This window comes from Brienomyrus brachyistius, chromosome 16 (genome assembly GCF_023856365.1).
Source record: "Brienomyrus brachyistius isolate T26 chromosome 16, BBRACH_0.4, whole genome shotgun sequence".
NCBI classification, from domain to species: domain Eukaryota; kingdom Metazoa; phylum Chordata; class Actinopteri; order Osteoglossiformes; family Mormyridae; genus Brienomyrus; species Brienomyrus brachyistius.
Window position 1 is genome coordinate 11,246,478 of NC_064548.1, and position 23,707 is coordinate 11,270,184.

Below are 23,707 nucleotides of genomic sequence, written 5' to 3' on the forward strand. Positions count from 1 at the left end.
TGTATATGCAAAGAAGCTGACATACTAGCGAAATTATGGAAAATGTCAATACCGTTCACAATGAGTTGAGCCTGAGTGACAAAGTCTTTAGCCCTTATTTCTACCACTCCAGCATCTGTCAGTGCTGTGTCTCTGAGCATCAGGGTGTGAACTCGCCCTTCCATACGAATGACAACCTGTAAAGATCAAAATGAAAGTGATCAAATCTAGAAACAAAAAAAAATTATTCATTCATTATATTAATAAATGAAGGCAAACTTCAACAAAATGTGTTAAATTGAAAAAAGTTGACTTTTTTATTGCGGTAAATTAGGCATATTCATTTAATAGCACATTGATACTAACTGGATTGCTTGTATTGAAGCAATCAGAATGTTTGTAAAAATCCTTTAATTAATTAACTTTCCCAAAATGGAGCTACAGAAAAGGGGGAAATATATGCATCTCTTTCATTATGCACCACTAACATAACATAACATAACCGGATTATTTCATAAACAAGAACATAACGACAACAATAATAACAACAATAACAATATAGAAATAATGGCAATGATTTAACATACTCTCTCACTTGACTCCAGCTTAATGTTTTTAAGGAACCATTCAACTTCAATTCCGTCATAGGACAGTTCACAGTCAAAAGCAGCAGTTTCTCCAGCAGTCACTGTGACATCTTTGAGTGGTCGTAAAAGCCCAATCACCCGAGCTTTTTGGTGAGAAAAAGCCATTGTTAGTCATCCTTAAATCCGAATAATAATAATAATAATAATAATTCTGGTAATAGAAAATTGAGTGGTAACAATGCATTCATCTACCGCTGAATTTATAGATGCAGCTAGTTTCCATTCTTCTTTCATAGAATTTTTAAATATTAATTGCTGTTGGCTGAATTGTCTCACGCTGATAAATACTTGCATATAGCTAATTTTCCGGATTTTTCTGTATATGGCTGTTTTTTTGTGTTTTAGTGCATGTTACTCACCTTTTACTTTGAGGTGAGCACTGGATTTAGCATTGGCAGCTTGAAAGTCTACTGTACCAGCCTGGTTCCTGAGCACATTGTAGAGGATCAGAATATGCCTGGTGCTCACTGCCTTCATTTCACAATCCTTAGAAGGGATGAAGAAACTACACAGTTAAAATGAGAATGAATTGACTGATTTTACATCTTACACTTTCCTGTCTCCTTGTCACATACAGCATGCAATTTATTACAACAATTAAGAGAATAATTCACTATCTATATATATTACAGCAGACTGGTGAAGAGTCTCTCCTCTGAGCTTCCAGGAGCCATGGACATCCTCCTCAGAGATTTCGATCTCAAAGCGTGCAGATTCCATTTCAGTCACCTCTATGCTGGACAAGGGACGTATGACCATAATTTCACGTTCTACAAAAGAATAGAAAATATGACCTGGGGTTCAGTCTACTGAAACACAGAACTTTCAAAATGCATAGAATACCACCGGAAAATGCTGAAAACGCACCTTCTATGTCAAGTTGCGCAGCCGTCTTTTCAGAGCCACAGTCACACATATACTCCCCAATGTCATCCTTCTGTGCTTTCCTAATAATCAGCACACGCTTACTGCCATCAGATTTCATTAGCACATTTTTGGACGGAGTGACTTCCTTGCCATCCTTGAACCATTTCACTGTAGCAGCCGGCTTGCTCACTTCACACATTAGCACCACTTCATCCTTCTCCACTGCTGTATAGTCCTGCAGCTTGGTGATGAAGTACGGCTCTCCCTCTGTGAAGAAGGAAGAGATATTCTAAGTTTAATTTACTTTGAATCCTGAATGAGGCACAGGTAACCTAAGATAGTAATATAAGAGAATTCTAAATGCACAGAAATACATTTTGATTTTCAGAATAAGTTACAATAGAATGACTTGTGCTTTTATATGTTCTACATTCTTACCAAGGACAGTAAGCATAGCCTCTGAACTCTTTCCCATTGCCTCCAACTTAATCACAGATGTATCATCAAGGGAAACCTCTCTAAAGATGAGGGTGTGAACTGTGACATCTTCTATCATATAGACCATTTTACTTGGGCGCAGGCGCACATCATTCTTGTACCAAGTGACTGGCACCTTCTCATGAGACAGCTCGACACTGAACTCTGCAATCTCACGTTCTTTCACCGTGACATCCTTAATGGGCTTGACGAACTCAAGTCGAATTCCTGAAATATCAGTGGAAAATTAAGTACACCTGCCGGTCAGCTTTTAAAGAAATAGTACCAAAATGACAAGAACAGATGAATAATAATAATAATAAGAGGAAGAGATAAAACTTTTTTTTTATATACCTTTGATAGTCAGTTTTCCTGTGGTTCTCTTGTCTTCTGCTTCAAATGTGTATTTGGCCTCATCCTCATATCCAGCACATTTAATTAGACAAATGTGCCTTCTTCCTTCCTGAATAATCTCTATCTTCTCATCAGATGTAATCTCCACGGATCCTTTCAGCCACCGAAAGCTCTTGATTTCCCGAGACACTTCACAGTCAAACATTGCCTCATCCTTCTCAAATATTTGTACATCACTGAGTGGGGTGATGAAGGTGAGTGGTAAATCTGTAATTCACAAAACAGAATCTCAGATCACTCCTCCGATTACTTCAATCAGTATGTAGCAGTAGTTCTGATTACTGATACTACCAAAAGGCACATGAATTACAGAGGCCAGTACCTTTCACTTTCAGACTAGCTGTGCATTTGGCATTTGCAGCCTGGAATGTTACTTCTCCTGACTGGGGAACCTTGCAATTGTACAGTGTCAAAATATGCTTGGGCCCATCCTGAATAATTTCAATGTCCTGTAAATCATAACAAAAACAAGTAAAAGAAAGGGATAAAAAAAATCAATTTTTGTAAAATATCAAGACTATTATCACTATTATCTTATTAGTGAAATATAGAATTAAACTGCAAAGAACACCGGGGGATTTTACGATCCATACAGGGCATGGCTCCAGGATTTCGCCATTTAGTGTCCATTGGGCAGGAACATCATCTTCAGAGATTTCCACCTCGAAATGAGCCGTCTCTCCATCAAACAGCTCCGCACCATACAAAGGACGGACTATCTTAACTTCACGAGCTATTAAAGAAAAATATATATTATGAACTTGTTAGTTAAAAAAAAAAAAAAAGATTATAAGCGGCAAAAAAACCAAGCCTTCTGTGAGCGCACCTTCAACACTAATATTTGCCATGGTCTTATCAGTCCCACAATCACACATATAAGTTCCCTCATCTTTGTTTTCCACTCTTTTGATTGACAGGATTCTCTTTATTCCGTCAGCCTGTATTGTGACCACTTTAGAGGCAATGATTTCAGTATCGTCGTGGTACCATTTCACAGGTACATCTTTACTCAATTCACAATATAAGGTTACATCATCTTTCTCAACTGCAGTATAATCTTGTAATTTAACTGTGAAGTATGGATCAGCCTCTGTAACAGGAAATACACAGGTTATAGATGAACAAAAAAACTATTTAAAAAATCCAAGCTTTTGAAAACAAATGGAATGTATCGTATGCATATTTTTACGATGTACCACTGCACATAAATTAACAAAGCATTTCTAAAAATGTTTCTATATGAAGTTCTCAGCAGAAAAATAAATCAGGTTTACCTATAACCAAAAGATTAGCTGTTGTGGATACTCCTTTAGCCTCTGCTTTGATTTGGCAGGTGTCATCTAGAGTGACCTCTTTGATTTCTAATATGTGCTTCTTTCCATCAACATGAGTAAGCACAGTTCTGCTCGGATGCAATTTGATTTCATTTTTGTACCATGTAACTGGCACATCCTCATGACTGAGCTCAAGCTCAAACCGAGCTGTTTTGCCCTCTGTCACTGTTTGGTCCTTTATGGGTGTAATGAACTTGAGCCTCACACCTATAACATAAAAGTTATAAAAATGCTGCTTATCTCTATGGAAACAGGGAAACATATCTACAGCTGCAAAAGTTATATTAGAGGTCGACCGATTGATGAGCCAGAAAAAAGAAATACGGTATTTTTAGCATTTTATGGCAGTTGGAATCGACCGATTAATCAGACTACATGGCCGATATAGCGATGGCTTCACCATTGTTGTATTGTGGTTTATCAGCACATACAGTAGTGAACGTGTGACAACCAGGTTCACTACTTGCTAAATTCTTAGCAAGGTAAACCTTCTAAATTCCTCCTGCTTACATCAGTTTCACATGATTAATTACATGACCACAAAGCTGAAACAATCTCAATATTGATATACATCGTTACGTTACTTTTGTCAGAAATTAAATTATTAATTAATAATTAATTATTATTAATATGTTGAATTGAATTATTATTGTTTTTGTATATGAATTATTGTTTTTGTTATTAATGTCAAACAAAAATTTGAAGTTTTGTTACTCATTTTTTTGTTAATTATTGTAACTTTCATTACAATAAATTATTGTAATTATTGTAGTTTATGGCATTCGGGGTGACAAAAATTCTGTCATTTGTTTGCAACATTATATGCAAAACTGTAATTGATAAACGAAACTGATATTTCATCTATCCACATATCCATCCATTCATCCATCCTATTCAGGGGTCACAGGGGGCTAAGGAGCCTATCCTGGAGGTTACAGGCGCAAGACAGGCAACAACCCAGGTTGGGACGCCAACCCATAGTAGTGATATAGAGTGTTACGTGCCATAGTTTATCTGGTATGTGTGTGTGGTTTTGGTTTGCTCTTTGGGTTACAGGTCATTCCGTTGGTCTAGATTGATGACGTCTGGGACAAAGACTTCGTTGTGACCGGAACGAACAGAGCAGGGGCGTCTGGCGTTCTTGCTCGATCCTCGTTTTGATTCCCCTTTTTGACTCCTGCAGATGCTTTCTCGTTTGTATGATTTATAGATGCCTTTGTGCTTGACATTGGTGCACGCTTGCACCGTGATGGCTTAAGTGCGAGGGCTTTTATCCGAAACGACGAATTGCTTGTGGTGGTAACTAAGATACCGATACCTGACTCCTAAGGTGGTGGGGCTCAGTTTAGAATGTGCACGCAAGTACATTAACCACACGTAGAAATACTGAATGTCACACCAGTTTAGCGGCAGGCGTAACCTATGTATTTTTGGTTAGGACATAGTAGTTCTCCTGGGGATTAAATGGATAGGTAGGTTATTTAGACCCTTTTGCTTATTTCTTTCCTTTGATGCCACCTATAGCCTCCCACCATTTAGATATTGTTTTTGCCCTTGGCATGTGTCACTTTCCTTGCCACACGCGTTAATAAAGGCATATCTTTCTATTTTTATCTTACGTTTTGGTGTTTGTGGTATTTTTGGTCCTAACCCAAAATAATAACAATGTTAATCCTAGACCTAGAGCTGGGATTGTAACATGGAGTAAGATGTTTAACAATACATCTACATGTTTATCTGAACAAAGTACATGATGAACCACAAAACTTTCAACTGACCTTCCACTGTTAGCTTGGCTGTTGACTTTTTGTCCAAGACTTCAATAGTGTATTCACCCTCATCATCAAATTCACATTCATTGATGACCAGTATGTGCTTCTTTCCATCATCAATAATGTCATACTTTATTCCTGATGTTATGATGTCAGATTCTCTCATCCACATGACCTTGGCAATATCTCTTGTGATAGTACACTCAAACAGGGCCTGTTTCTTTTCTGGTACAGAAACATCCTTCAGAGGTACAAGGAAGTCCAGCTCAATCTCTGGAAAAAGACCACATTTATTCATGTCAGTTAAACTGCAAGGCCATTTGTATGTGAAAGACTACAAAATCCTGTATTTTACCTTTCACTGTGAGTCCTGCAGTTGTGATGGCATTCAGTGCTTGGAACGAGACTTCACCAGACTGATCAACTTCAAGATTTTTTAAAGTAATAACCCTTTTCTGTCCTTCCATTTTGATATCGCATGTCTAAAGAACACAAACAAATTATATATGAGTTGTGCATGTCCATTTGTATTCATACACACACATGCACACACACATATATGTGATAGCCAGATAATTCATTTTAATTCTGAGTCTTATTCTTACAGGCGATCGTGTCAAAATTTGCCCTTTAAGCTTCCACTCTCCTGCAACATCTTCTTCAGAAATTTCAGTTTCAAAGGTAGCATTTTCCTTCTCATAGACCTCAACACTGGAGATAGGTTTTAGGATCTCAGCTTCACGCTCTGAACAATGTGGAAACAGAATTTTGTGAGCTATAAACATGCATGAATGAATGAATTCAATTTCTAAATAAATCATTATTTTCCTAATTTTTTTTGCAGGCTTCAGTTGTGTGGAAATAAAAATGTTATTCTGTTCAATACACATTCCACAAGTATGTACTGTATGTCCAGACAAAAGGCTCACAGTAAACATCTCTATACCTCCAAGAGTTAGTTTAGCTGGGTATCTGCGGCCTTCAACCTCTATAGTATATTCTCCCACATCATCAGGAGCTGCATTCTTAATCATGAGAGAGATATTCCTTCCATCCTTATTCACTTCGGTTTTATCGGTTGGCTCTTTTGGAATCTCGTCATCGTCTTTGAACCACTTCCAGTTAGGTGTGTCTTTGAATAGCTCACATTTGAAGGTCGCAGTGGCCTTAGGTTTTACATGCTGGTCTCGCAAAGGTTTCATCAGCCAATCTCTGATTATTTCTGCAACGTAAAATGGTTTTGCAATTAAATGAGCACATAACATAATGTATATACTAAGTGATAATTTAAATGTTTTCAGAGAGGATGAAAAAGGAAATCATTCTGTTTTGGTGATACTTACCAATAATTTTAATATCTCCTTGAGTCTTGAGATTTTCATACTCACATGAGTACATACCAGCGTCATCATTATCTGTGTTCTGGATTGTAATAGCATGTTGCAGTCCTATGACATTAATCGCTAATTTTCCTGGAATTGGTTGAAGAGGTATACCATTTCTTTTCCAGACAACATTCCTTTCCTTGTTCAATTCACAGGTTAAATACAGTGACTGTCCTTTGAGAACTGACATCTCCTCTTCCAAATTCTTTGTAAATTTGACAGGGAGTTCTATAAAAAAAAAAGCCAGCCACAGTCACTGTCAATACATATTTATGAAATAAATATTTCTCTTTAAACATATTTGTTTCAACAGTAAAGTTGCTTAGAAAATTTTATTTATCAAGCCCTAAATTCAAACAACTATGAAAGTATCATTCCAGGGGATATTTTAACCCATCATTCAAAAGATCAGAGATAGTGAAGTCAGATAATAATCAGTTTTCCTTGAGTGAGTTATGTTACTTAATAAAGTCTGCAGCCTAAAGAGCCAAAACAGGTAGAATCATCAACAAAGAGGAGTAGGAAAAACAATCTCTCATTTTTTTATAACCGACATTAAGGTTATTTAAATACCTTCAACGATGAGCTTGGCTGTGGAAGTCTTCTCTTTGTTTCCCAGCTTAGCAACACAAGTATATTCACCAGTGTCTGACAACTGGACATCAATAATGGCAAGCTTACGATCCTTGCCATCTGAAGTGAACTTGTGTTTAGGGCTTTCTCTTAAGTTGCTTCCATCCTTCATCCATGATGTAATAGCAGTAGAGGGAGACACCTGACACTCAAATACAGCGGAGGAGCCAATCGACTCAGCTTCTTGTAGAACTATGTCTTTCAACCCATTTACAAACTTCAAAGGGACAGCCTTAAGTTGGAATCCAAATGGTGCATCTCCTGGTGGTTTGTCACCCCCGGCGCCAGTTTTCATGCCTTTCCTTTTATCAGCATCTCCAGGGGATGGTGTTTGTCTTGCTACCAATTAAGCACAAAACACTATTAACTTCATTTACTCAATAATACCACTGGCATTCATTTAAATATGTTATAGTGGAGAGAAAATGTAAAACCCATGCAAAACAACTGGTGTTTTATTAAAAAAATAAATAAATCACAGATTATTGGCGGTTTTCCACTGGCATGCAGGAACTGAGCCATACCCAAGACATTCCGTGAAGAGAGACTAGTTACAACGCGGTTCCCGCTGGATTTTGTTTTTGACTGCAAATAGTTCGGTAAAGACGTTGTCAGGTTTGAGAGAGGTTTATTTACTGTTGACACGGTGTACATATAAATATGCATTACCAATCCATTCTGTTCAGCTGTGCTATAGTACTTCTTTAAGTAGGTGGCTGGAAATTTTGAAGAACTGAGTTATTGGGAATGCATCAACATAATTACTAATGATGATTATAGAATTAAAAAATATGCCATTTTTTTCTTCAGATAATCCATGCATATCAAAAGAGAACACCGGTATCTCCCTGCATTTTGACCAATCAGATGATGATGATGCAATCAGCTCGGCTGGGTCATGCTTTCTGCCCTGCTAGTAAGCAGTGCCATGTCAGCGCGGGTATGGCTCAGGTACTGCACTGATCATTTACAATGGAAAACCGTCAGGTCTCAGTATGGCTCGGTTCTTGTTGGCAGTGGGAAAATGCCGTATATTGGAATCAGGTACATAAAGGGTTCTCCTTGCCTTACCTAATAGGCCTCTACCTTTTCCTGGTTCTTCTTTTGGTTTTCCATCTGTATTAGGTTAGAATAATTATTACTACTGGAACAAATAATACATTTCCAAATCAAATGTCATTTGTCAAATGCTATTTGACATTTGTCAAAAGATGGTAGGTTTAACATGAAGATGGTAATGTGCACATAGGAAGACAATTATATAAAAATAAAATAAGGAAAAAATATCATGCAATAATGACTCAAAGAAATGACAAAATATCATTGAAATGACCTTTTATAAAACCTTAATTGTTGTTAGATAAGATGGTAATGTTAACTTTGTTATATAGACAGAACAACAATGAAGACAGACAAACATTTATTTGAAAATAAAAAATGAAAGAAAACAAATGGAAATCATTCATGATAAGAAAATGATAATTGTTATTGTCTTCGATGCAGGGTGTAAAGGTGTCAGCAAAGAGGATCCACGGTCATCCTCTCACCTCGTCTGTCACCCTTCATTCCTGGAGTCTCAAGCGCACCCTCTTCAGACACTTGGGAAGTTACTTCCCAATCTTCTGAACCATAAGAACTATAACTCTCATAAGGAGTGAGTTCTGATCCTAAAATGTTCCCCTCATCTTCCACTTGCTTGTCAGGCTCTTCTTTGGAAACTTCCACCTCTTCTTGGGTAGCAACTTTCCTGAGCTGCACAAATTGAGGAGACAGTTCTTTCCGTTGTAGCGTCATTCCTTTCCCAAATTTTAGCTGATTATCTTCAGGAGTCTTTTCTTCCGGTGGTGATGTTTTCTTTGGTATTGTTTTTAGAGTAACTGAGTCAATGGAGTCCTTAGGAGACACTTTTTTGGGTAATGTTTTATGGGTATCTACACTGGACATTCGATCTACAGGTGTCAGTTCAACTGTTACTGGTTTTTCAACTTTCAGTGAAGGACTCTTTCTCAGTTCCAAGCCTACTTTTGATACCTCCACAGGTTTGAATGACATTTTTTGTTCTCCTTCCTCAGGTTCCTTTGGTAAGTGTGTGGTCATCTTTAAAGGAAGTGTCTTTTCAACATCATTTGCACTAATTTTATCTGCTTTCAGTGGAACAGCCTTCAGTACTTCAGCTTTAGGTGCTTCTGAAAATGGCTTCAGCTCTACTTTTTCCCTTTCTTGTTCATCTATTGAAGGTGTTTTCAATTTGGTTGATAGTTTATCAAGTTCAGGTGGTTTTTCAGGTGGTTCCAGGGTAAGTTCTTCTTGTTCTTTTTCGTCTTCCAGAAATTTTTCAGTCTTTCTAGGAGCAGCACCAGGTTCTTTAACTGCTTCATCCTTTGGTGGTGTCTCAGTTCCCTTGAATTGAAAGGCTTCTTTATCTGTATCCTTTGTTGGACGTCTTAAACTAGCTTTTTCAGGTGTTTTCTCTTTGGCAACTTCTACTGATTGTTGCCTCACATTGACTACCACTGTTTCAGTCTTTTTAGGAGCAACAACATGTTCTTTAATTGCCTCATCCTCTTCTGACCTCTTGAGGGCTGAGGGTTCCCTGTCCTCTTCTGTTTTATTCTCTTTGACTAACACTGTTTCAGCCATCTTAGGAGCAATAGGTTCCTTGACTACATCATCCTTTGGTGTTTTCTCAATTTTCTTGAATGCCAAGGGCTCATCTTCTTTGTCTTTCTCCTTCTTCCTTTCAGGTTTAGCAGGTTTCTCAAATGGTTTCAAGGTCACATTCTCTTTATCTGTATCTGTCTTTGGAAGTCTTGTTATTTTCTTCATAGTTGAACTGGGTTCTTCTGGTGTTTCCTCTTTTGCAACTTTGACAGCCTTTTCTCTCTGAGCAGCATCTGGTTCTTTAACTGCTTCATCCTTTTGTGGTTTCGTAACAGCTAAGGGTTCCCTCTTCTTATCTACTTCCTTCTCTTTGACTAACACTGCTTCAGTCTTTTTAGGAGCAATAGGTTCCTTGACTACATCATCCTTTGGTGTTTTCTCAGTTTTCTTGAAAGCCAAGGGCTCATCTTCTTTGTCTTTCTCCTTCTTCCTTTCAGGTTTAGAAGGTTTGTCAAATGGTTTTAAGGTCACATTCTCTTTATCTGTATCTGTCTTTGGAAGTCTTGTTATTTTCTTCATAGTTGAACTGGGTTCTTCTGGTGTTTCCTCTTTTGCAACTTTGACAGCCTTTTCTCTCCGAGCAGCATCTGGTTCTTTAACTGCTTCATCCTTTTGTGGTTTATTAATAGCTAAGGGTTCCCTCTTCTTATCTACTTCCTTCTCTTTGACTAACACTGCTTCAGCCTTTTTAGGAGCAATAGGTTCCTTGACTACATCATCCTTTGGTGTTTTCTCAATTTTCTTGAATGCCAAGGGCTCATCTTCTTTGACTTTCTCCTTCTCTATTTCAGGTTTAGAAGGTTTGTCAAATGGTTTTAAGGTCACAGTCTCTTTATCTGTATCCGTCTTTGGAAGTCTTGTTATTTTCTTCATAGTTGAACTGGGTTCTTCTTGTGTTTCCTCTTTTGCGACTTTGACAGCCTTTTCTCTCTGAGCAGCATCTGATTCTTTAACTGCTTCATCCTTTTGTGGTTTCTTAACAGCTAAGGGTTCCCTGTCCTTATCTACTTCCTTCTCTTTGACGAACACTGCTTCAGTCTTTTTAGGAACAATAGGTTCCTTGACTACATCATCCTTTGGTGGTTTCTCAGTTTTCTTGAATGCCAAGGGCTCATCTTCTTTGTCTTTCTCCTTCTTCCTTTCAGGTTTAGCAGGTTTCTCAAATGGTTTCAAGGTCACATTCTCTTTATCTATATCCGTCTTTGGAAGTCTTGTTATTTTCTTCATAGTTGAACTGGGTTCTTCTGGTGTTTCCCCTTTTGCATCTTTGACAGCCTTTTCTCTCTGAGCAGCATCTGGTTCTTTAACTGCTTCATCCTTTTGTGGTTTCTTAACAGCTAAGGGTTCCCTGTCCTTATCTACTTCCTTCTCTATGACGAACACTGCTTCAGTCTTTTTAGGAACAATAGGTTCCTTGACTACATCATCCTTTGGTGGTTTCTCAATTTTCTTGAAAACCAAGGGCTCGTCTTCTTTGTCTTTCTCCTTCTCCATTTCAGGTTTAGCAGGTTTCTCAAATGGTTTCAAGGTCACGGTCTCTTTATCTATATCCGTCTTTGGAAGTCTTGTTACTTTCTTCATAGTTGAACTAGGTTCTTCTGGTGCTTCCTTTTTCATAACTTTGAAAGCTTTTTCTCTCTCCTTGACTAACACTGCTTCAGCTTTTTTATGAGCAGCAACAGATTCTTTATCTGCTTCATCCTTTTGTGGTCTCCTGAGGGCTAACGGTTCCCTTTCCTCCCCCCTTCCCCCCTCTTTGACTAACTCAGTTTCATCCTTTTTAGAAGAAATAGGCTCCTTGACTACATCATCCTTTGGCAGTCTCTCAGTTCTATTGAAAACCAAGGGCTCATATTCTTTGTCTTTCTCCTTCTCAATTTCAGGTTTAGCAGGTTTCTCAAATGGTTTCAAAGTCACAGTCTCTTTATCTGTATCTGTCTTTGGAAGTCTTGATATTTTCTTCATAGTTAACATAGGTTCTTCTGGTGTTTCCTCTTTTACAACTTTGACAGATTTTTTCAGCCCTAACCCTTCTTGTTCTTTTACATCAGTGGGAACGTTATTTAAATGTAACTTTGATTCCACAATACCATCTGTTGTGGTAGTTTCCCTAAGCTCCTTAATCTGAACCACTTCAATAAACTCCCTTTCTTCTCTACTGTGGATTTTTCCAATAGTTTTGGATGTTTCTTCAGTTTTGGAAGTTTCCTCTTTAACTTCAAAACTCTTTGTAAATGTTATTTCCCTTGGAGTTTCAGAATAGGCCGTGCCTTTTTCGGTACACCTTGAGGTACTTCGAATTTCATCAGGTGGAGCTTGGGGGACTTTTCTAAGTGTGACAACTTCTTTTTCCTCTTCCTTACCCTTTGATATCCTGGTTATCTTCTTCAAGGACAGAAGTTCCATTTTTTCTTCCTCAACATAAATTTTACCTTTTAATTTAAGAAATGACGGTCATTCAATTTGTAGGTCTGGGATAACAAAGGATTCACATTTAAACATAAACCACATGACATAACTTACAAAACACCACCTCTCACACGTTCTCAGAATATCATCAGACATTTCACCAACACAAAACATACACCAAGGACAACCATAGACAATAAACAAACTCATTGCATAAAGACAGACTTGAAACTCAAAACAGCATTCAATAATATTGTTCAAAATTGATACTATAGTCATTTATGTTTTAAACAGCTTAGACAAGCGAAGCATTTACTATACCTTTTTTATGTGCTCCTGGTGCTGTAACAGGTCCCTTGGTATCATCTATGCCAAAAATAAAAATGCATTTCTTAAAAAAAAAAATGCCACCATCAAAAAAATTATATATCCTAGTTATTATACTGGGTATCCTGTTTGTGAGGCATACTTGGAAGAATGGGTAATGGTCTAAATTTCTAATTTGATTACAAAAAAAGTGAAAATGCTAGCTAGAAAGGCTCATGCACAGACAGACAGGAATACAGACAGAATAACAGGAAGGCAGACAGACAAACACAGTCAAAGAAAATGGTTTTAAGAGGTCATGCAATGAAACAGAACATGACAAAAACATGGATGTATTTTGATACAAACATATAGGGCTGAAACACAACAACCACAAAACATAACCACATAGAAATAACAACAAACAATAAAGAAAAGGTATTTAACAGGAAAAATTTAGCGGAATTTAATGTACCTTCGGGAGGTGCAATATCTTTGACTGAGACAGGAGTGACTTCAGGTATAGTGATCTTGTCTGGTTCTGACACATTCAAGAAGACACATTGACAATGTATACATGTGGACAATACATCTAGATGACACTGATTAAGCGACAATGAAGAAAATATTTTATACTCACAGAAAAGAGTTACATTGTCTATGGAAGAAGGATGTATCTATATGTGTGTATCACAAACGTGATATTTGTACGTCAAATGTATTCGTCTACATTTACTGAGGGAAATGTACGGAGGGAACCACTTTTTTAGAAACTGGTCTTCGAACATCCAACTCTATCTTTGAAACTGAAGGAACTAAAAGAAAGCATAAGCTTGCATAGAATAGTCATAAAATATTTAACTTATGCAAATATCCATCCATTTTCCAAACCTCTTACCATACTGGGTTGTGGGGGGTACGGGGCCTATCCCAGAAGCAATGGGCACGAGGCATGGAACAACCCTGGATGGGGGGCCAGTCCATCACAGGGCACACTCACACACCATTCACTCTCACATGCACTCCTACGGGCAATTTTAGCAAGTCCAAATAGCCTCAGCATGTCTTTGGACTGTGGGGGGGAAACCAGAGTACCCGGAGGAAACCCCACGGCGACATGGGGAGAACATGCAAACTCCACACACATGTGACCCAGGCGGAGACTCGAACCTGGGTCCCAGAGGTGTGAGGCAACAATGCTAACCACTGCACCAGTATGCAATATATGTAAAACAAAAAATCTGTAATATGTAAACAAATTTAAAAAAGAGTAAATAAAATACCTTTTACAGATATAACCTTTTCTGTTTCTGTCTTGATGACAGGCATTATTTCTTCAGCTTTTGGCACTGGCTTTAGAACTTCAAAGATAGAATGGATTTTGGTTACTTGAATCTTTAAAAATGTTTAAAAGTTTCAACAAGTAGTAACTGGCATGGATGCTAACTTAAGAGGAAGCAAGAAACCTTAAACAAACATGACACCTCTAACGAGGCTAAATTGTATATTTATACTTACACACATCAGTCAAGAAAGAATGGAAGAATGCTGTTGCAAATAATTAAAATACCTGGAGCTTCCTTTAATTCTTTCTCCACTTGTTGGATTGTAGGTCTTGGTTTTTCTGGAACCTTTTTAACTTCTTCTGGCACTTCAAGAAGATTGTACATTTACAACATTTCTACTCACAAACATCAACCAAGAAGGAATGGCAGAATGTGCTTTATTTAATTAAATTACCTGGAACTGCCTTTAATTGTTTCTTGATTTGTGCTGCAGGTTCTGTTTTTTCTGGAACCTTTTTCACTTCTTCTGGCACTTCAAGAACATGATTAACCATTATTACGTATGTCCACTTTAATTTATTCTCAATATGAGATATAAGATGATTATTAAAACATGAAGAAAAAAGATCAAACACAGGGAACAATCAACAAGACATATATGAACGTTTATATAAGAGCAAATGAAGTATGACGACACAGGACACTTCAAACATAAAAACAACCAATTACAGAAAATACCTTTGGGTGGAGAAACTTTCTCTGCAAGATGATCAGGGACAGGTTTTGGTACATAAGACACAGCTTTCTTCTCAGCTGTTGGCACTGGAATAAGATTATGATTCAATAACTTCAATAAGAATAAAGATTATGATTCGATAAATTATTTACACACCATTGTATCAAACCAGGGTAAAGACAAAAGACATAAACTCACGATTAAGTAAAAAGCATGCAGTAAACTACTTCTTCTTATACTTCATAAAGCATATTAGTTTTAAAATAGATCTAGTGTTATTTCTGTACCTTTTGGAGGACCAGCTGATTCAGGGGCTATTTCAGGAACAATCTTCTTTTCTTGTTCTGGTACTTTTGAGAAGAACATTGTAAGACATTTAGCAAAGGGCTCAAGTAGGAACTGACAAAGAGATATCCAGCGATTATGGTCTCACATAAAAGAAATTCAATACTTAATGACTAAATGATCACTTTCAAAGTACATTTTTTAGAAATACCTCTTAAAGATGAAGGTTCAGTCATTGCACTAAGAGTTTTCTGGCCTGGCACCATTGCCTCTTTATCAGAAATCAATATTTTATCTTGACTAATTTCATCAGTTTCCTTCATTTTTTGTATACGTTGTTTCTGAAAGATCATTTCACTGGGAAGAATTTCTTCTTTGTCAGATATTACTTGTTTGGGAGCCATTTCCAAAGCATGGGGGGGCATTTCTTTGTTGATAACCTTTTTAGTAGCTTCCTTTTGAGCTGGTACCTCCTTTGATTTTGGTTTCTCCCCTTTCTTAATGGCAGCATGTTTAGCTTCTGGAACCATTTCTTCCACCTTGGGAATTTTTGTCTCAAGAATTTCTTTAGAAGGAACCTTTTCATCTGAGGTAGCTTCTTCTTGCAAAGAAAGATCATATTTTATCAAAGATGTTTTCTTTTCAGGGACATCCACTTCTATTGTAGACTCTTCTCTTAAACCAGGTAAAATGTCTTTAAGCAATAAGATCTTTTCTTTGTCATGTACTTCTGCTAGGACAAAAGTAGTTTCTGTGGGACAAATCTTCTCCACATGTGTGACCTCTTTGCCCATTGCAGATATTATTGTTTCAGTCTTCATAGTAGTTTCTGTCATTTTAAGATATAGCATGTAATTAAGCAGAAGAAAGACCACCATATAATGATAAGAAAAGAGAATAAGTCAAAGCATAATTGCATTTCACACAACTACAACATGCATGTAGGTGGACAACATAGAAAAATGTAACACTGAAAAAAGATACAATGATATAACCAGACAGACTGAAAGAATAAGTTTTCAATAACAAGATTTCAATAAGAGAATTATTTCCTCAAATACATTACCTTTTAGTGTACCTTTTAGAGGAACAACTTCTGTAACTGAAACAGGAACAGCACGAGGAGTCTTCTTCTCTGGTTCTCGCCCTTTCAAATATAGCATTTGATATTAAGAATCAATAATAAGAAGAGCGTTATAAAAAAACTGAAAAAAGACAGATTATTCTTCATTCTTCATTCACAGTTCAGGTAAATCATGAAAACACATGTTGGTTATATGGATGGTAAAAGGAAGATTTAAATTACAAATTATATAATTTTCCTGTCGTTACACCTTCCCATGGTTCATTTTTCAATATTTTGACTAATCCTTTATGACCACTTTCTATTGAAATTACTCATATTATTTAAACATAGTTTTGAAAGTCTACTTGTCTCCTTCCAATTTATGCCTGACTTCATCCAGTAAAACTTTTGTAGCAGAGAAAAAGTTAATAAACTGTTTGAGTTCATACTGTTTTTTCCAGTTCTGTGAATATAATGTTGAGTCAAAGAGCCAAATATCTTGCACATTTGAAGGTTCCTCCTAAACACAATGGTAACTTGGTTTGTAAGTGCAGTTTGGCTCTAAAATGACCTATTAATTATAAAATGTTATTGTAAGTTGTTCTTAAGTATATGAAAAACAGATGATGTGCATTTTAAAAAGCATGTAGATGAAGAAAAAGATTTTTTTTACATTGCAAGGATGTTTTTAGCACACTCTCGTCTTAAATCTTTTGGAGGAGCAACCTCGGATTCAGTGAACATTTCAGAAACCACCATCTTTTTTGGCCCAGTCCCATTCAGAAGCCAATTAATTAATTTAAATTTAGAATGGATAAAAAAATACCAATATTTGGCACAAAGAAGAATCAACAAGGAAGAAAAAAGAGAGAAGATGCATGTTCATAAAAGATGTAATCAATAAGTCATGCAAATGTCACAAGACAAAATTGTATAATGGATGTGTTAATAAAATACATAATGAAATGACTTGGTGAATAATGTATAAGAGCCTTCCTTAATACCTTCCAAAATTTCATCAGGAGAAAGTGAGGTTTTCCTTTGAAGTGCATTGCTTCTAAAGACAAGGGCAATCATTTTTCCCTTTGGTGAAATTCCTTTTTTAATACCACTTGCTATACCGGCATCTCCTTCAACAGATATCTGTTGCTTAGGCATAGAAATTGCTTCTTTTTCTTCAAATGTTAGTCTATCCTTCTGTTTACAACAAGATACAATAGTGGTTCCTTGATTGATTCCATCCATTTTATGTGTGACTCCACTACGCACATTAAGAGTAGTGTTTTCTTCCTTAATAGACATTTCTTCTGCTTTGGAATTAATTTTCAATTCCTGAGCCAGAATTCCCTCTAAATTAGCAGCCTTTTTAACATCTTTTTCCGATAAAGTGTCCTTTTCATGAGGAGTCTCTCTGAAAGTACCTCCTTTAACAAATAACTCTCTCTTCTTCACAAGACTTTCTTCGGCTTTAGATGATGTTGTATCTGATTTTTGCAAATTCTCATCTCCTTCAGAACTAAGTTGGATTTCATTAGCTTCTTGAAGGGTGTCTTGTATCCTCTCTGCATCTCCTATCCCCATATTAATTTCAGCTTTGGACTGAATGTAGACAAAAACTTTTACCATTTCTTCATTAGGTAAACCATCTTTTTTAAGTGTAACCGATTTAATAACATCTTTTACAACTATATCTTGTGTCTTCACTATAGCTGTTTCAGCTTCAGATGTCAGCTTATTTAGCTTTTCTACATCCATGTCATGCTTAGAAGATGGTTTCTGTCCATTCAAATCGGTCTTCTTTTCTAAAGGTATTTTTTTCATTCTTGGGTAATCTGTCTTCTTGAATGGAATCATTGTCAAATCGGGCAGACAAAATTCTATCACAAAAAACAAATTCGATATTCCTTGATGAAATTTCTTTTTTAAAGAACCTCCTTTAACAGCTGGTCCTGCAACAGAACCATCTTGCGACTTGGATGTTTTTTCTTCAGCCTTCAATTGCACTGTTTTACGTGACGGAGAGAACAGACCCATACTATCAATATCATTTTCCCAAAGGAACACATCAGATTTTAGTAATATTTTATCTGAACATATATTCTTGAAAGACATTTCATCTTCTGAAATCAAGAAAAAAACTTTATTGCTAAAGTCATCACATGGCAAATCTGAACTCCTGAAGACCTTTTCAAGGCGTAAGGTTTGTGAAGGGGGAGCTTTCTGAGTGCCTGCTTCCTTACTTTGATTAGGAGAAGATACCACTGCCTTTCCTTTCTTGATAACTGGCACGTAAAAAATAACATATTTCAGAATTAACAAAGGGTACTACTGTCAGGAAAAAGTCACCCTAACCCCCCCCCCCCTCCAAAAAAGAGCATCAGTATTCTACAAACTGATGTTAAAACTAACATTTTTAGTCTTTACACAAAAAACATTTGGATAAAAGAGATATAATGCGTAAGGCACAACCGACAAAAAATACTCATGTCAAATGGACGGACACGTTAATTATAAAGTAGCTTTCTAGTGTACCATTTTACTTGACACAGAAGATACTTTGGGAACCAATTTTTGGTTGAGTTCCACTTGGGAATACTAATTGAGATTTGAGGATGGAGAAAGAAAAGGACAAGCAACACTGTTTAACAGAAACATCCACTGGCATCGAAAGATGAAGAGATTCTGAAGGCAAGATATGGTGTTGGTCCAAAAAAATAAGCATGATAATATAGCTTAAAATGCAATGAGATGAGTATTTATAAAGAGATAACATCCATTTTAATGAATAATAATGTGAGATGATGGAATGAAGTTTCATTGCACTTCAAATGGAATGTACATAATACCTGTCAAAGGAACATCTGATGGCTGAAAAAGCCTTTCTTCAATTTCCACACCCTCCTTCTGTTCGGAAGACATTGTCTTGAAGGCCACTCCTGGAATTATTTCTTTCATTTTCTTTATATCCATTTTACCATCACATGGAATGCTAATGTCTTTCTTGAGGTACATTACTTCTTCCTTAGAAGGAACTACAATTTTCAAAGACGGACTTTCTTCAGTTTTATAATTTTGCACTGTCAGCAAGGATTCTACAGCTGTGTGAGAATCTGATGTCTCATTTTCTTGAAGAAAGGTGTCAGTTTTTTGTGGGAATACGTTCTTCCGATATATATCAATCTCCTGTCTTGAAACTGAAAACATCCTTACATTGACAAATTCTTCACCATTAGGTAGCTGCCTACTCTGAAGAGAAAGACTTCCTTTGGGAGAGGTGCCTTCCATTAAAGATGGGATTTCCTCCTGTTTCTGAATTATCGCACATTTGTCGGGGTCCCAGGGAACTTCCAGCACTTAAAATACAACATATATTTCAGATTTAACAAAATGAACAATGAAATACTGGTTGCACAATGTTTTAGGGGACATCACAGCACATTAAGACGTTGACATTGACAAACAAAGCTACACACCAAATACAAAATATATACAGTTAAAACAAACAAAGGTTAGAGAGGAAAAAAGATGCCACAAGGATGAAATTTAAGAATTGCAGCTTATTGTAGACTAACCCAGGAAATCGTTTGAAGAAGATTTTTCACTGACACGTGAACTATTTGATGTGTATATTGTAAAAGAGGAAGAAAACTAAATCTGACACCAATGAATTTCCCAGAAGACTTTTTGATGATAATATATAACCTAATGAAGAATCATAGATTAAAATATATACATATATATATATACCTCTTGAAGGTGTAATTTTTAGTTTTGTAAATAAAAGTTCTTGCTTTTCCTTAGTTCCTTGTTTAGTTCCTTTCTTTTCAGAAGAAAATATTTTCCCCAGAGGTATTTCATGAGTTTCCATGCAGGGTTCTTCCAATTTACATATGTTTTCTTTATTTATATTAGTTTCAGCTTCAGGTGTGAAATAAATTACTCCGTTCTTAGAAGGTATTTCAAACAACATTAAAGGAATTTTGGCTTCAACAAGAGATTCCACTTGATGTGATGGAATTTCATTTTTAAATGTTATTTCCTCAATGGCTTCAACTTGTTTGCTAACTGAAGTTCCTAAGATTTTAGATGCTGTCGTTTGAAATTCAGGGAATCCACTACGCTCTGTTTTAGGTGTCAGCCACCTGTTAATCTCTGCCTTAGGAAATACATCTATCAAACACACCTCACTGTCATGGAAGTATCTATCATGCTTTTGTGGGGACACTTTCCCCTGAGAAATTGCATTAAAAAATGTGTCTTTGCTTGAAATAGGGAAAATACTTTTTTTTTTTGAAAAACTGTCTCCAGGGAAAGTTTCCTCCAAGACAATCAAAGTTGCTTCCAATTTTTGAACCCCAATTTGTTTTTCCTTCTTGGGAACCACTGTCACTTAAAAATACAATATATATCTGAGATATAACAAACGGTCATTGCAAGAAAGTCAACCACAAAAAAAAAATGCAAACATTAAGGAGGACAAAACACTTGTTTTTGTTGTTTCATGAGAACTTCACACAGTAGCTTAACATATAGGACCAGAGTGAGTTTTAAAAACCTATTGTTTTTAACAAGACATTAAAGAAATTGACCTACTTTTGTTTACACTTCGATGTATAATGCAACAGGTATAGGTAGAATTGAATAGCAAGTGGATGAATTAGTAAATAACAACATGACGCAAAATAAACATGGCTTAATAGAGATTGAGAAAGAGATGATGTAAAGCAACAAATATTAAAAATGTAATCAAGCCTTTCTACACCTCTGTTTAAGAGGTTATTCATATTAGTAAGATTAAGATATTACAGAACTTTTTACTGAACAAGAAAATTTATATAAGAGTATAACACTGAATATCAGCCGCATAAGATCTTTGTGTGTATTATTGTTATTTTTAATAACTTCAGATAAAATTGCTTCAATACCTTTGTCGGGAACAGCCTCAGTTTTTGGGACTCTTTCTTGTTTTGCTGTAAACTCTTCCTTCTTGGAAGGGATCAGTTTCTTTGGAACAGTTTCTTCAGTTTCTTGTAGGGTTTCTTTCTGCCTAGGGATTTCTTCTGTCTTCAAACTAATTTCTTCTCTTGGAGCAGGTGATACATCTTCTACAATAAGTATCTCTTTTTCCTCAAAGAATTGCTGGGCGCTCTCATACACCCTTTCATGAAGATACATTTCTTCTGTGTGAGAGGTCTCCTCAATTTCGTATGAGATCTCCTCCCACTTTTGAATCAGAGAAGATGGAGCCACCTCAAGCTTTTTGGAAACCTCCACCACTTTAAGAAGCAACATGGAAATGTAACATGACCCACATGTGAGAGAGAAAGCATGCTATATACAGCACACATTTAAGAATAACATGTTCACCTTTATACCTCAAAAAGAAGTTTATATTTATGGAATTGACATGGACAGATATTGAAGGCAAACATTGTGAGTGCTTTTGTAGCTGCAGGTTCAGATCTTTAGCCCAAATAAAGAAATCTGTGTTTCCAAAAATACTAATAAGGATGCATTTTCAAGTAAACTAAATAACAAAATATTTTACTTTGGAAAAAAATTATGATGTCTTCTATCTAAGATATACATTGTAAAATAAGTTCTTAAGCATTAAAATAATTAAATTATGTTCCTGTTGTGGTTACTATCATCATTATAATTTGCTTGGTACTGTTGTTATTCTTTTTTAAAATGAAAAAAAAATACATTAAACTTATCTGAATGTGGCCACGTTGTGCATTATGGATATATATACATAAATGTGTCTTTTACTATTATGCTATGTATAGTTGGAAAGTTTGTTTCCATGAAAAAAAAACAATTTCCTTAAATAATTTGCAGTGTGAATAGTGTTTAACAGAAATAAAACAGGAGAAAACAAAGTTAGATGTTCCTGAAATGTCTGTATGGTCTTAAGCCTACCTGCAGTTAAAGTGACCTCAGCCTCCTTTGTAGGTACAACAACTGGTAACTTCTCCTCAAGGACTTCTTTCTGTTTTACTTCAGGCACTTAAAACATATGCATTTACATTATGATACCATAATGCACTGTTCAGCTGCTGCTATTAGTAGTAAAGTTTGAAAGATTAATACAGTCTTATCACACACATTTAGACAGATACACCTTTAGCAGGAGAAACAGGATACATGGGACAAATGCAGAACAAGAATAACCCACCAATAAAGAAAAAAATTAAGAAAAATCATCCAACTCATATTCTAACTGTTACCTTTCTGTGGAATGGCCTCATTTTGTGCTGAAGGCGTTACGACTGGTTTTCTAACTGCCTTTGATTTTGGTGTTTCTGGTTTCTTTGCTTCCATTGGAACTTTAAAGAAGATTTGTATTAAGTTTTAAAGATGTTTGAATGCATAGAAAACAAATTGGATTAATTACATGAAAGCAGCACTCTGAGGAGCTAAAGCACGACTACAACAAAACGTTTGAATCAGCACATTTTGACATGTTGCTTTCCTGAAAACAATTATGTATAATAACAGCAAACAAGCCAAAAATTATTATTTTAAAATTAGGTTTGTTTAGCAAACAATCCAGATAGCTTAAATGCAAAACTTGTAACTTGAATAATTAGCAGTTTTCCTTTTGTACCTTTTCCTGGAGAGCTTTCTGACTTTTGAGGAGGTATGTCCTTTGGACCAAGTTCCTCTTTTTTAGAAATAATTTCAGGTGATATTTCAGTCGCTTCCAGGGTTGCAGGAGATTCTGGCATTTTAAAGAACATTTAAATACAGGCATTTGATCGGAGAGACTGATGAATTAGCAGATAATTCGTCAACATTTCACGTACAGAAAGTGCATCACAAGATGTTACACTGCATGAAATTTAAGAGTTATTGAACAATTTCAGCTGCCGCTAATCAAACTAAGTCAAAGGTTTAGTATACACAAGCGAAAATGAAAGTACAATACATTAGGTAACCCAAGAGGCATAAATATCAAAGCAGTGTGGAATAATAAACTAAATGGACATGGACATGACATGGAAAGTGACCAAATATCATAGATATATTAAGATAAAAAGAGACTAAAGTTGAAGATAAAATGGATCTTCTGAGTTTTTTTTTTGCTTGTTTTTTTTTTTTAATCAAAGAGTGTTATCAAAAATTGCCGATGTTAAAGAATATCCAAGCAGTTAGTAAGAGCACAAATGTTAGTAAAACAAGTAAAGTAATACTGGGCCAAAGCCTGATTTATCACCGTTTTGAAAATATCTAATTTATACCTTTCTGAGGGGCAGCATCAATGGGAAGAGAAGGAACTGGCTGTTGTTTTGCAACTTGTTCCACTTTAAGTTGCTCTGGTTTCTTCTGCTCAAGCGTCTTTGTTTCATCGATAACTTCAGAGAATATGTATATTTTGACATTAAATATTAAGTTAACACAGACAGATACACGATCAAGTAGAAGGTTTGCTTATTCTTAAAGAGCA

At 36.1% G+C, this 23,707-nt stretch overlaps 1 protein-coding gene across 1 annotated transcript in view; it reads right to left on the reverse strand.

Annotated features, from left to right (window-relative positions):
• The window catches only part of ttn.2 (titin, tandem duplicate 2), a 176,931-nt gene that overhangs the window by 87,428 nt on the left and 65,796 nt on the right, over positions 1-23,707 (reverse strand). The window contains exons 85-115 of the mRNA XM_048979907.1: positions 23,502-23,615; positions 22,868-22,981; positions 22,488-22,586; positions 22,180-22,266; positions 21,183-21,533; positions 19,503-19,610; positions 15,194-15,256; positions 14,625-14,702; positions 14,455-14,535; positions 14,168-14,245; positions 13,360-13,425; positions 12,900-12,944; positions 9,056-12,601; positions 8,580-8,624; positions 7,449-7,847; positions 6,834-7,103; positions 6,437-6,712; positions 6,096-6,235; positions 5,846-5,972; positions 5,497-5,763; positions 3,659-3,925; positions 3,211-3,474; positions 2,978-3,117; positions 2,707-2,833; positions 2,325-2,591; positions 1,932-2,198; positions 1,494-1,760; positions 1,257-1,396; positions 986-1,112; positions 567-709; positions 53-176 (exon numbers count right to left, since the gene is read on the reverse strand). Coding sequence (XP_048835864.1) covers positions 53-176; positions 567-709; positions 986-1,112; positions 1,257-1,396; positions 1,494-1,760; positions 1,932-2,198; positions 2,325-2,591; positions 2,707-2,833; positions 2,978-3,117; positions 3,211-3,474; positions 3,659-3,925; positions 5,497-5,763; positions 5,846-5,972; positions 6,096-6,235; positions 6,437-6,712; positions 6,834-7,103; positions 7,449-7,847; positions 8,580-8,624; positions 9,056-12,601; positions 12,900-12,944; positions 13,360-13,425; positions 14,168-14,245; positions 14,455-14,535; positions 14,625-14,702; positions 15,194-15,256; positions 19,503-19,610; positions 21,183-21,533; positions 22,180-22,266; positions 22,488-22,586; positions 22,868-22,981; positions 23,502-23,615 — 8,487 coding nt within the window. The remainder of the gene's footprint in view (positions 1-52; positions 177-566; positions 710-985; positions 1,113-1,256; positions 1,397-1,493; positions 1,761-1,931; positions 2,199-2,324; positions 2,592-2,706; positions 2,834-2,977; positions 3,118-3,210; positions 3,475-3,658; positions 3,926-5,496; positions 5,764-5,845; positions 5,973-6,095; positions 6,236-6,436; positions 6,713-6,833; positions 7,104-7,448; positions 7,848-8,579; positions 8,625-9,055; positions 12,602-12,899; positions 12,945-13,359; positions 13,426-14,167; positions 14,246-14,454; positions 14,536-14,624; positions 14,703-15,193; positions 15,257-19,502; positions 19,611-21,182; positions 21,534-22,179; positions 22,267-22,487; positions 22,587-22,867; positions 22,982-23,501; positions 23,616-23,707) is intronic.